We start from the raw sequence: 12,932 nt of genomic DNA, 5'->3' as shown, positions 1-12,932 counted from the left end.
CTGATAGGTTCATTAAGTCCTACGATTGTCTATGCCGGGGTTGGGGAACTTGTGGCCCTCCAGATGATGGCGGATGACTTCCCTCATCCTTGCCCATTAGCTGAGCTGGCTGGGGATTATGGGAGCAAAAGTTAAACCATTTCTAGCCAGCCACATGCACATTTGGGTTGCAGTTTATATAAGTGCCTATGCACATCCCTAACGGCTTGCAAATCGGCAGAACCAGGAGGTGGAGGAGAAGAAAAAGCCCAGCTGGGGTGCAGTGATTCTGTGACACAGAGCACAGGCACTGGAAGGATTTAGCTTCACTCATGTACCGCTTCCATGGATTTATTTTGCAGCAAGCCTAGCTTTTAACACATGGGTTTGCTGCAGTGCTTTTAGGTCCTGCTTGGCCCTGAATCTATTCCAGGCTTCACAAATCATTCAGACGTTATTACCATAAGCTCTAGGAGAAGAAGAAAAGGGGCCTCTTTCTTTGCACGTTAGCCTGACTTGATGCTTTGAATGTCATTGCCAGCTATTTCTTCAGACAATATGCACCAGTCTCTCTTTATGTCAGCCTTGTCAGCGCACCCAGACCGTTCCCTCTCCCTCTGCTGGGAACAGCACTGTAAGCTCCTGCCTGGAGTGGCTGGGATCACAGCATCTACTGTAGCCAAGTGGACCATTGATGAGGTGAGCCATTCCTCTTGTCTTTATCATTACTGTTGATTGATTTGAACCCTGCTTTGTAAACAAAACATACACAAGATGCCTTAGTTCACATCAGTATATAGTACAAAGCAAAGTGAAAAATGCAGGTGTACCCCCCAAAAAAAGACAAAACGGAACAGGAATTTTAAGCAGCACCAGAACACACAATAACATGAATTTTATACAAAGGCCAGATTAAATAAAACGATCTGGAATATTGGGGAGTTTGGGTTTGCTGTTGGTTAGGTTGTTTTGGATTGCCCTGGGCAAAGAACAGTGACTAAAAAAATCAATAAATGGTAATAATAATACATAGGTTTTCTCTGAAAGGCAGTGGGGGCAGAGAGATGGAGAAATGGAAGTGCTTGTTTCCATTCCCTCAGTTATTTCCTGTTGTGTCTTTTCTGCAAAGGTCTTCAGCTTCGTACAGACACTGACAGGTTGTGAGGACCAAGCGAAACTCTTCAAGGACGAGGTAAATTCCATTGGTATTTGGAGAACGATGCAGTAGTAGAACCATCAATTGCAGGCTGGTCCTAGAAGCCCATCTTGGCAATACCGCATCCTGTTTGGTATATAGTTTCCCCTCTGTTCTATTTCCTCAGAGACAAAACCAAAAGAGATGGGATTGATTCGGTGTGGCTAACATTTTAAATATCTGATGTCTGTGAAGTGAATTCCATATTTTCATGTGCAAACATATATAATAGCACCATGAAGATCACACTCGGGAGTTGTACAAACAGGCAAAACCACCAGGAGCCTTTTTCTGTTGGTCTGGCTGAGAGTTACATGGCAACCACCTTCCTGGAGACAAGGCCGCTCTCCTACCTTTTGTATCAAACATGATTTAGTTTTGGCCCACAGCAAGCAGGAGAGGAGAGCTGGTCCAGAGAGAGGATAGCAGGAGGCCCAGTGGCTCCTTCCACTATACAGTAATACCTCCGCGAACATCCGCCTCGTCTAGTGTCCATTCCGGTGAACGTCTGCGGCAAACCCGGAAGTACCAGAATGGGTTACTTCCAGGTTTGCAAACCGCTACATGCGTGCACAGACGCGGCGTTTTGCCCTGCGTCCTTTTTGGCTAGTGATTGGGGCTCTGGAATGTATCCTAGTCGCAAAACAAGGTACAACTGTATAGCTACAAAGCAATGAGTTTTATGAATTTAATTCTTATTGATCTTACTGATCTTCATAAATTTACAACAAACTAAACAGAAATGACTGCAGTATCCCTGGCCTTTTAGAACTAGAGAGCAAAAGATGCTGCATGCAAGAAAATGTGGCCAAGTGATCGCCTCATTTCTGACTGCAAGGGGTTAACTTATTTATAAAAGTATTTTTACATGATCCAGAGTACAGTGGTACCTCGGGTTACAGATGCTTCAGGTTACGCGTTTTCAGGTTGCGTACCGCAGGAAACCCGGAAGTACCAGAAAGGGTTACTTCCGGGTTTCACTACTTGCGCATGCGCAGAAGTGCCAAATTGTGTCATGTGCGTGCGCAGACGTGGTGCTGCAGGTTACGAATGCTGCGGGTTGCGGACATGCCTTCATCACGGATTATGTCCACTGTTATGTAGTGTAGTTTCACCCTGAGCCAACAGGGGGATACTGTATATAGTTTTCACTCAGGTCTGTAGATAGTTTTCACTCAGGTCCGCGTCTGTTATTTTAGGCGGGAACTCTGGGCTGTTGTGGTTACAATGTTGACAGCCGGCTGCCTATAAATACAGGCCGGCTGAGCTGTTCGCAGTCAGTTCTATTCCAGCTTACCATAATAAAGAGCTACTTGAAGAAATCGCTGTGCCGGCTGCTATGTCAACCCACGACCTAACACTGGCGACGAGGATGGGATGGATGGACATCAGAGCACAGCCAGATGCGGCCAGCCTCTGAACTGAGCTGAATCACTGAGCTGAATCACAGAGCGAAATCACTGAGCGAAATCACTGGGCAGAACCAATTCAGAGCTGACTGTTCTGGCTAGAGCACTGTGTTCCATCCATCGCCCTTCACGCCGGCATCGGGATCATGGCTTCACTTGTGCCTCTACCGCTTTTTGCGCCAGCCTCTGAATCATGGGACTCCTACCTCGCTCGGTTCGACTGCTACCTCCAAGCCAACGAGCTGACAGAAGTATCACAGGAGCGGAAGCGGGGCCTATTCCTCAGCCTCTGTGGGCCTGAGGTGTTTGAGACGGCCCGAGCGTTGGTTGCGCCTGAAGCAGTCCAGGCAACACCATGGGACACGATCCAAGAGAAGCTCCGCAACCACTACGCACCAAAGCCGTCCAAGATTGCTGCCCGCCATGTGTTCTACCACCGGAACCAGGCAGAGGGGGAGTCAATCAACAACTACACCACCGCCCTGCGACAGGCTGCCATGCACTGTGAGTTCCGAGACTTAGACGATGCCCTGATGGATCGAATCGTCTGCGGGGTCCGGGACATCCATCTGCAACGGCGCCTCCTAGCCAAGCCAGACCTCACGCTACAGAAAGCCATTGAGGAGGCTGTGGCCTCAGAAGCTGCTGAACGCTCCGCCCAGGAGATCCGCAAGTCCAGCAGCCCGCGTCTTGCTAGGGAGCCAGTTCCGGTGCATCATGAAGAGGCCAGCAGTGAGGAGGCATCCTCCAGTGAAGACGATGACGTGCACCAGACAAAGCGGGAGCGCAGGAAGTTCCAACAGAAGTCCAAGGGCCAACCGGAATGTGCTGGCTGCGGAGGCAACCATTCCCGTGCCAAGTGTCGATTCAGAGACGCCATCTGTAGGAAGTGTTCCAGAAGGGGCCACATCGCTAAGGTCTGCCGATCGGCTCCGTCTGACACCCCCCCTTCATCGACTCGCAAGTCCAAGTCTTCACTCCAGTCTGCCAAGGAAAGTTGTTTCGCTCTCACCAACTGCCGCTGCCCGTCTGGAACCACGATTGGCCAAACCGACTCGCCTACGCGACGCAAGCTGAACGTCACGGTGCTCATTGAAGGAGCTCCATGTGACATGGAGATCGACACCGGGTCTGCCCTGTCCATCGTGTCATGGAGCACCATCAAAAGACTGGTACCCAGAGTGTCCAAAAGGCAACTCGACTCTCACCGCGTACACCTGAGAGACTACCAGGGAAACGACATTCCCGTGGTAGGCGTTGGCCGGTTCCGGATCGCCTTCAAGGATTTTTCGGGCCTGCTGCGGTTGGTGGTGGTCGAAGGTCAGCGGCCAAGCCTCCTAGGGCTAGACTGGTTTGATGCCCTCGGCCTGGAAGTCACCGGCATCAACTGCATCTCTAACGCAGAGACTGAGGGTCTGGTCAAAGACTTTGCCGAGGTTTTTGACGGCACCTTGGGCCAATATACAGGTACGCCCATCTCCTTTAGCCTTGATCCACAAGTCGCCCCCATCAAGCTAAAGCCACGCCGGGTTCCCTTTGCTCTCAAGGCTAAGGTGGACGAACAACTGGACAAACTGATCGCCCAAGGAGTTTTGGAGCCGGTTGACCACGCAAAGTGGGAAACCCCCATCGTCACGCCTGTCAAGCCAGATGGGTCGGTGAGAATCTGCGCTGACTACAAGTGCACGATCAACAAGGCACTTCAGCAGCACGCTTACCCGGTTCCTGTTGTCCAACACCTGCTGCATTCCCTGGGTGAGGGTAAGGTCTTCGCTAAGCTGGACCTTGCCCAAGCCTATCAACAACTGCCAGTCGATGATGCCACTGCTGAAGCCCAGACGATCGTCACCCACCGGGGGGCTTTCCGTTGCCGCCGGTTGCAGTTCGGGGTGAGTGTGGCTCCTGGCATCTTCCAAAGCCTTATGGAGCGTCTCCTGCAAGGGCTTCCGGGCGTGGTACCATATTTTGATGACGTCTTGGTGTCTGCAGACTCACACCAGCAGCTGTTCGAGCGCCTCCGTGCCGTGCTGACCAGGTTCCAGGAGGCCGGGCTCAAGGTAAAGAGGGACAAGTGCCAGATCGCCGTTCCACAGGTAGAGTTCCTGGGCTATCTTATCGATGCCTCCGGTCTTCATCCAACCACATCCAAGATCCGCGCTATCCAGCAGGCCCCCACCCCAAAGAACAAAACGGAGTTGCAGGCATTCCTGGGGCTGCTGAACTTTTATAACATGTTCCTGCCCCACAAAGCCACAGTGGCTGAGCCTCTTCACCGACTCCTTAGCACTAAGACGCCTTGGGCCTGGGGTCATCGGGAGACGGCGGCCTTCAACGCGGTCAAGGCTCTCCTTTCTTCAGACAGTGTGCTGGTACAGTACAGTGAATCCAGGCCGCTGGTCCTTGCCTGCGACGCCTCACCTTTTGGCATCGGTGCTGTCCTTAGTCACCGTTTTCCAGATGGAAGAGAAGCACCGCTCGCCTACTTTTCCAGGACACTATCTCCGACGGAACGGAATTACAGCCAGCTCGACAAGGAGGCATTAGCACTTGTGGCTGGAGTGAAGAGGTTCCATGAATACCTCTATGGCAGGACTTTTGACCTCATCACTGACCACAAGCCACTCCTGGGCCTCCTCGCCGGTGATCGTCCAACTCCACCGGTCCTCTCACCACGCATGCTGCGATGGACTGTTTTCCTGGCTGCCTACCACTACCGGCTCATCCATCGCCCGGGGAAATCGATGGGCCATGCCGACGCCCTCAGCCGTTGCCCTCTTCCAGCATTTGTGGAAGACCCGGCTCCAGCTTCATCGCTCCTTCTGATTGAGGATCTTCCGGCAGCGCCTGTATCGGCTGCCACTGTGGCCTCCGCATCTGCCCAGGATCGCACCATCAGCCGGGTGCTCAACTGGGTGTGGAGGGGGTGGCCACAAGGGCCTGTTGCATCGGAGTTCCAGCCCTTCGCAACCAGACAACATGAACTCTCAGCTCATCGCGGCTGCCTGCTGTGGGGAGACCGCGTCGTGATTCCCCAGGGACTCCGTCAGCGCGTCCTGGAGGCTCTGCACGTTGGCCACCCGGGAATTGTCAAAATGAAGGCGTTGGCTCGGTGTTACGTCTGGTGGCCTAATATGGACGATGCCATCACTGCCTGGGTGTCCGCCTGTCAAGCGTGCCAGGAGTCGAGGCCTGCACCACCGGCAGCTAAGGGACACACCTGGGAGACGCCAAAGACACCCTGGTCGAGGGTGCACATCGATCTGGCTGGCCCCTTTCATGGCCGGACCTTTATGGTAGTGGTGGACGCCTATTCCAAATGGCTGGAGGTCGCCCTGATGCCCTCCACCACTACCGAAGCTGTCATCCGGGTGCTGCGAGGCCTGTTTGCAACGCATGGGTGTCCTGATGTCCTTGTCTCTGACAACGGACCGCAGTTCACGTCAGGCACGTTTGAGCGGTATCTTTTGGGACTGGGCATCCGCCATGCCCTAACGGCACCCTTTCATCCATCCAGCAACGGGCAAGCGGAAAGAATGGTGCGCTCGACAAAAGAGGCACTGGCGCGCCTGGACCGGGGAGACTGGCATGAGCGGGTCGCCGAATACTTGTTCGTGCAACACATCACCCCTCATGCGGCCACAGGGAGGAGTCCTGCTGAACTGCTTATGGGCCGCCGCCTCAGGTCACCGCTCGACCGGCTACACCCAGACTTTGCCGTGGCTGAACCCCCAGGCTGTGCCAACGCACCACGGTCATTTGTCCCAGGAAACCAGGTCTTTGCCCGGAACTATGTGGGGGACATCCCTTGGGTGCCAGCCACAGTAGTGGGAGTCACTGGACCTCGCTCGTACCAGGTGGCACTCGAAGACGGACGCTTGTGGCGACGGCACATAGACCAGCTTAGGCGCAGGGTTGGGGACTTGGACACTACCGAGGTGCCCCCAACTGCGCTTGCGGCTCCAGAAGAGACACGTACAGATGGCGAGGCCCCACCTACACCTCCCTCGCAAGCTGCCAGCGTGGAGCCGAACCAAGCCGTTTCAGAACAGACTCAGACCACTCCACTTGCGGAGGCTCCACCCACAGCAGCGGATCCAGGGGAGTTGGTTCCAACGCCACCTAGGGTCGCACCACAGCCTCAGCGAGAACTGTGTGGCCCTCCGGACTTGGCTACCAGTCCCCGGCGGTCTGGCAGAGTTTCCAAGCGCCCAACTTATTTAAAGGACTATGTTGTTGGACAGGTATCACTGTTGGTCTAAGTATGGGAAATGTAACCGATATGCTTTTGTGCTTAATTGAACCATTACGCGTAGTGCTGTATATAAGGAAACCATTACGATTGTAACTAACGCCTTATCTCGGTGGGGAGGGGTGTTATGTAGTGTAGTTTCACCCTGGGCCAACAGGGGGATACTGTATATAGTTTTCACTCAGGTCTGTAGATAGTTTTCACTCAGGTCCGCGTCTGTTATTTTAGGCGGGAACTCTGGGCTGTTGTGGTTACAATGTTGACAGCCGGCTGCCTATAAATACAGGCCGGCTGAGCTGTTCGCAGTCAGTTCTATTCCAGCTTACCATAATAAAGAGCTACTTGAAGAAATCGCTATGCCGGCTGCTATGTCAACCCACGACCTAACATCCACAACCCGAGATTCCACTGTATCATTATACATTGTACAACTAGCTGAGTGGGAAAAAGAAGTTGAATGGCAATGGAATTGGGGCTCAGCTTTCAAAAAGAGTGGTACCATCATTGGGTTGACACCTGGCAAAAACCCAGCAAGAGGGGCTCATTATTGGGGATCAGCAGTTGCTTAGCCACATTATGCATAGGTCTGCAAAGTCACGTTTTCAAATGCTGAAAGGCCATCAATAGGGATGGGTGAATTTGTCAGCTTCATTTTCTCATTTTTTCTAATCTTTCATTACACATTCCCACATCAGTTCACAATATTTTTCTTTTAAAAAAGGCAGCTTCATAAAAATCCACTGTCCACAGTTCCAGTCTCATGTACAAATTTTTGCAAAGCACTTTCCCTGAATATCATGCATTTTTATGTTATTTTCACGAACATATGCATTTTTGTGCACACTCTACCCTAGTATATGTGTTTCTGTTCATGTTACGTGACTGGAGAACTACATTGCAAAATTTGGAGAGGTGCAGATTTTGAAGGGCATCTGCGTTTCAGTTTGTGTATTGTATTGGCAAGCGCAGATTAGGTGGATCTGCCTTAAATGTGAGCTGAAAAAAATTCTTCCCCATTCCAGGTCATTGACAATATTTTCAAATGTACCCATTGAATTTAGCTCAGTGTTGGTGCTTCAAAAGTATTCACTGACTCCTGGGGCACATCTGCTCTTTTTTTGGGAACTCCAGCATGCAAACATAGACTGGCCAGTTCTTGGAAAAGCAGATAATACTTTGCCCACAATATTCCCTTCTCAAGTTTTGGAAGCCAGCCATAACTATCACACAGCCGAGGCATGTCCTTGGAGTCATTAGTTGTATCCATGGCCTGGTGGATCAGATTGGGATGAAGCTTCCTGGCGCTGGTCAGATGCTGGGATGTGATGCGCTGTTACGAAAACTGCATTTTATTCCAGAGGAAGCATTGAGTGCAGATAGCTTGCAATCTCAATCTCAAACCTTTTATTGGCATATCGACAGAATTCTGAAAGGTTCAATACAATAAAATCACTCAACAAAATCCAGTAATGAAAACACTGTTGCATAACATTTTTGCTTTGTGTACATGAGAGAGAAACAGGCACCTTCAACCATCTCTCTTTTCCTCCCCAGATGATTGATGGTGAGGCATTCCTTCTGCTGACTCAGACTGACATCGTGAAGATCATGAGCGTCAAACTTGGACCAGCGCTTAAAATCTACAACGCCATCCTCATGTTCAAGAACGCTGATGATACCTTGAAGTGAACCACCCTTTGACTTTTCTCCCATGTGGGAGCTGCCAAACTCTCTGTCTCGGCAGAGTAGAGACCTTCCCGGCTGCTGCAGCTGTAAAATCCTGCCAACTTGCTCTCTCTTTTGAGTCTTCGTCTTTGTTTACATGCCAAATCCATTCCCTGTCTGTCTTCCTCCAGCCAGCCTTTCCAAATACTGCCCTGATTCCTGTCTAGCAGTGGAGCTCCAGCACTGACCTGCCCAATCTCACAGACCCTATTCTCCTGATGGTTTTAAAGGCACACGCAACAGGAATTTGGAGATGTGGTTTGCTATCAGATTTAACCTGCCTTGAATTTAACTTACTCAGCTGCCCAGGTTCTTACATTATAAAGCGTGCCTGGATTCACATGATGCAGAAGAGGAAAATATTTACAAATGGACCACCGGCGTGATCACTAAATGGCAGCACGCACTGGGAAGCACCTCTGATGTTTCAGGGCAAAAGTCAGTCTCTTTAATAATCAGGGATTCGATCGTGAACTTCACAAGGGGCAGAGTATCTACAATATATCCAGGGACTGGCTGAAGCACTAAGTAAGTGTTGGTCCTTCCAAGACAGGCTACAGGACTAAGTACATTATTGATGAAGGAATCCATCCTAACAATTCTGCAGTCATTTCTGCTGTTGCAAAAAAAAATTGGTGCTCAGAATTTATAGACTTGTAATATTGCCATGCTACTTGTAGAGGATGAGAGAAACAAAGAAGATCATGTAATAATGTTCCTTGGTTTAACTTCTGTTCCTTCTGCAAAGCGCACTTCAAGCAATTTTTCTTTTTAATATAAAAAAAATGTGTGGGAGCAGAGTGTCACAGAAAACAAGCAAACTAGCAACATTTGTACTTTAAGCAAAAGCATTCTTCTGATCCATGGGAGGAGTGACTGCTCTTAGGGATAGCCACCTAACGTCGTTCTGGCCTGGCAGGTGCTTGTATGAGAAAAAGAAAACAGATTCTGTACAATGCAGCAATTCTTAATTTCTTTGTTCTGGATGCATCAGCTGTGCCCCATCAAACCATATTTAGTTCAGTGTGTGCCAAATGTTTACATTTAGCTGCTTGACACTGTCCCTTTAAAACGAGAAGCTGGCTTTAAAAAAAAAGAAGTTTTTTACCATATGGATACAATGTGAGCCTAAGCTTTCAAGCTTTTGAAAATAATTCTGCTGTTGACTACATGGGTTTTTTTCTTGTGTCCCTTGATGTTGACTAATGAAGCAATGACAGAGGCTGTTCTGATGAGCTACTTTCCCTATAGTGTAGCCATGTGACTAAAAGGCTCAGGTTGCAACATCAGTTCTACCCTTAGATAGTGAGGAACTGGCCTCAGGCGGCAGATTTCTGAATGCCGTTAAAGGACAACAACTATCCTGTTAATGTATTATTGTTTGTTTGATAGAAGTTGGAAAGCCATATGAATTTTCCACTTCCAGTGCCAAAATATCTTGGAATAGTCCTATAGAGTTGGGGAATCCCTTCAAATTTCAGCAGTCCTAGATTTAATTCTGGACGTTTTCCACTCCATTCTCCATCAGTCATCTCGCTTGACGGTGGCCCCATGTAATAAATTATGATTGAAGGCTTCTATACACAAGCAGTGATTTGGATCTAGGTTTCTTAGACCCAAATCCAACCCATTTGCTACAAAGCATTCTAAGTGTATTTCTTAGCGTATGAACCTCCTTAAAACCAACTTAAAGTTGTTTTTTGTCCCCCTTAAGTCTGTGAAGGAAAGTCTAAAGTTTCTTAACCATACATACACCAGCAACATGTCCCATAGCAGTGTGGTCTGCGAAGTCTACTTTCTAATGTTTGGGTCAAATTCATGCTAAGCTTCCCATGGAAATGCGGCATTTTGACTCTGATATTATTGAATACTTGGTCACTATTTAGATCTCTTTTTTAACTGCTGGCTGCTTACTGTTCCAAGATCAATTTATATATTGATTTCTCTCTCTCATGGTCATGGCAAGCATTTCTTTTTTTAGCAAGTTTCCTGCTGATTGTGAAATATTGACTCCCCCTTCTGTTTACTTGTTAGGAGGCAGATTACTGGGAAGAAGGACATTTTTCATTTTTGAATCAAATCCTTCTAACAGATGCTGCTGGATGGTGCCAAACTATCCCCATATCCAAAGAGATCCTCTTTTTAGTCAACCAGGAAAGATGAAGAAGGAAAGAACCACTTGACATGCCCAGGTGATTCTTTGCGGGTTTTAAGAGGAAAACTTCCCACTTTTTTTTTTAAAAATGTCCAGTTTGCTGTTTTAGCTGCTTATATAAAGATCAGTCAGCATATTTGTAGGAAACAAATCCTACAAAGCAAGATTTTGTTTCATTAACATTCTTATTATGAATGTTCTTATTAATATTAATTTTAAATCTCCAATTATGTATACATTCTTCTTGTATTTGAGACAGGGACTTTGCCAACTCAATGGATGGATTGCTGGGAGTTGCAAGGCATTTGTCTCTGAATTTGAAACTGGATGAGAAGGAATATGGCTGGTTCGGGACATACTCTGCTAAGCAGAGGAGTTTGGGTGCTGTTAAGACCACTTGAAAGAAACAGGAAGTGTTTAATGGTGTTGAGGCCATCTTTGCTATTGTCCTACTGAAACTATAGCCATGAAGAAAATGGCTTCCTTTGTGCCATTTTGAGACAGTTATGGGCCAGTTTGCCTCTCTGCCTCTTCAAAGGTTTGAGCCTCTGTTGTTTGGCTCAGGTGAAATGTAATTTTCTGATGGGTCTTGTATGCTGAACTGCAACAGGTGGCCCCTTGAGGTCCTCGGTGCCAAATTGATTATTCATGTAGGCTTTTGGATTTGGGCACATAATCTGTCCTAGATTTCACACTGAATCCCTCTTCCCCACTCTGTCATGCTGGCCACTGAGCAAGCTGAACTCGATTTGCACCAGGAATGGAGTCTAGATAGTGCACTGCTCCCATTGACCCCAAGTTCCTCCAGAGAAGACAATTATCCTTAATTGGAAGTGTGTAAAATGCGTGATCTAATATTGTGTGCTTGTGTTTTTGTGTATGTATGTGTGGGAGACAGAAACAATTATTTTAGTTGTTAGGAATATGCACACTTTTAAGTAACTCCAGCCCTCACCACCCATTCCCATTCATCTACTGCCATAGGTGTGCAACCTCATACTTCTTGTCCTTCTGAGGCAATTGCACAGATGGCTAAGGCATATTTCCTTCTATAATATGGTTGGAACCTTATATTTGGTGTAAAGCAGGGGTAGCCAATATGCCCTCCAGATGTTTTAGACTCAAACTCCCATCAGTCCTAGACAGCATGGCCAAACATCAGGGAAGATGGGAGCTGGAGTCCAGAACATCTGGAGGACATCATATTGGCTACCCCTGGTATAAAAAAACGAAAGTTAAACCTCAATCTTATATGTGTGCATGTATGTGTAAAGGTAAAGGTACCCCTGCCCGTACGGGCCAGTCGTGTCCGACTCTGGGGTTGCACGCCCATCTCGCTTAAGAGGCCGGGGGCCAGCGCTGTCTGAAGACACTTCCGGGTCACGTGGCCAGCGTGACAAGCTGCATCTGGCGAGCCAGCGCAGCACACGGAAACGCCGTTTACCTTCCCGCTAGTAAGCAGTCCCTATTTATCTACTTGCACCCGGGGGTGCTTTCGAACTGCTAGGTTGGCAGGCGCTGGGACCGAGCAACGGGAGCGCACCCCGCTGCGGGGATTCGAACCGCCGACCTGACAAGCGGCAAGTCCTAGGCGCTGAGGTTTTGTTTTACCCACAGCGCCACCCACGTCCCCGTGCATGTATGTGAGGGAGGGTTAAAATGAAACTACCTTTCCTGTGTTTGCTCATTGCTATTTCTGTGCATGTTGCTGCCAAACATTTGCTCAGAAAGGCAGCGAGTGTCAGAGAGGAGGCAGCCTGGGCCTTGCCAGATTCTGTCTTGAAACCTTTGGCACCTCCAAGTGGCAGGGCTGCTGAAGACCTTGGCCAGAGGCCCTAGAGAGCTTCTGCCAATGGCAGAACCCTAGATGGATCTTGCAATATATAAGGCAGCCCATTTTATACTGCTTGTATGTCCAGTTCCATTTACCACTGTCGTTTTCCTTATGTTTAGGAATACTGGAGAACTAAGAGAAGCACCAGACTGGTTCTCAGAACCTCACCTCAGTAGGCCATTTCCCGCTCTGGCACTACTGTTGTCAGTAGAATTATGTATTAGCTGAAACACCATTGGAGTTATTTTGTCTCAAGCATCTAAATAATAGCTCCTTTTTGCGGGGAGCTAATGGCAGCTAAAATGTCTCCTGAGCAGAATACTCCCATCAGTCCTCAGGTTCTGTACTTGTATCCTAGTCAATTCCTCCTTAGTAGGCTTGAGGTC

At 48.8% G+C, this 12,932-nt stretch overlaps 2 protein-coding genes across 7 annotated transcripts in view; one reads left to right on the top strand and one right to left on the bottom strand.

Annotated features, from left to right (window-relative positions):
* L3MBTL1 (L3MBTL histone methyl-lysine binding protein 1) overlaps nucleotides 1-10,792 on the top strand; it is a 46,898-nt gene extending 36,106 nt beyond the window's left edge. For 4 of the 5 annotated variants that reach the window (XM_081009224.1, XM_081009223.1, XM_081009225.1 and 1 more), the window contains 3 exons: nucleotides 521-678; nucleotides 1,109-1,171; nucleotides 8,387-10,792. In XM_081009224.1, coding sequence (XP_080865350.1) covers nucleotides 521-678; nucleotides 1,109-1,171; nucleotides 8,387-8,521 — 356 coding nt within the window. In that variant the 3' untranslated portion in view covers nucleotides 8,522-10,792. The remainder of the gene's footprint in view (nucleotides 1-520; nucleotides 679-1,108; nucleotides 1,172-8,386) is intronic. The other variant, XM_081009227.1, reaches the window with a different exon arrangement.
* The window catches only part of LOC308478990 (uncharacterized protein), a 377,493-nt gene that overhangs the window by 243,401 nt on the left and 121,160 nt on the right, over nucleotides 1-12,932 (bottom strand). The window lies entirely within an intron of this gene.

The sequence above is a fragment of the Podarcis pityusensis genome (genome assembly GCF_964106645.2).
Source record: "Podarcis pityusensis genome assembly, chromosome: 6".
NCBI lineage: Eukaryota > Metazoa > Chordata > Lepidosauria > Squamata > Lacertidae > Podarcis > Podarcis pityusensis.
Note: the sequence above shows the minus strand (reverse complement) of the source record. Positions and strands in the feature narration are given on the sequence as shown.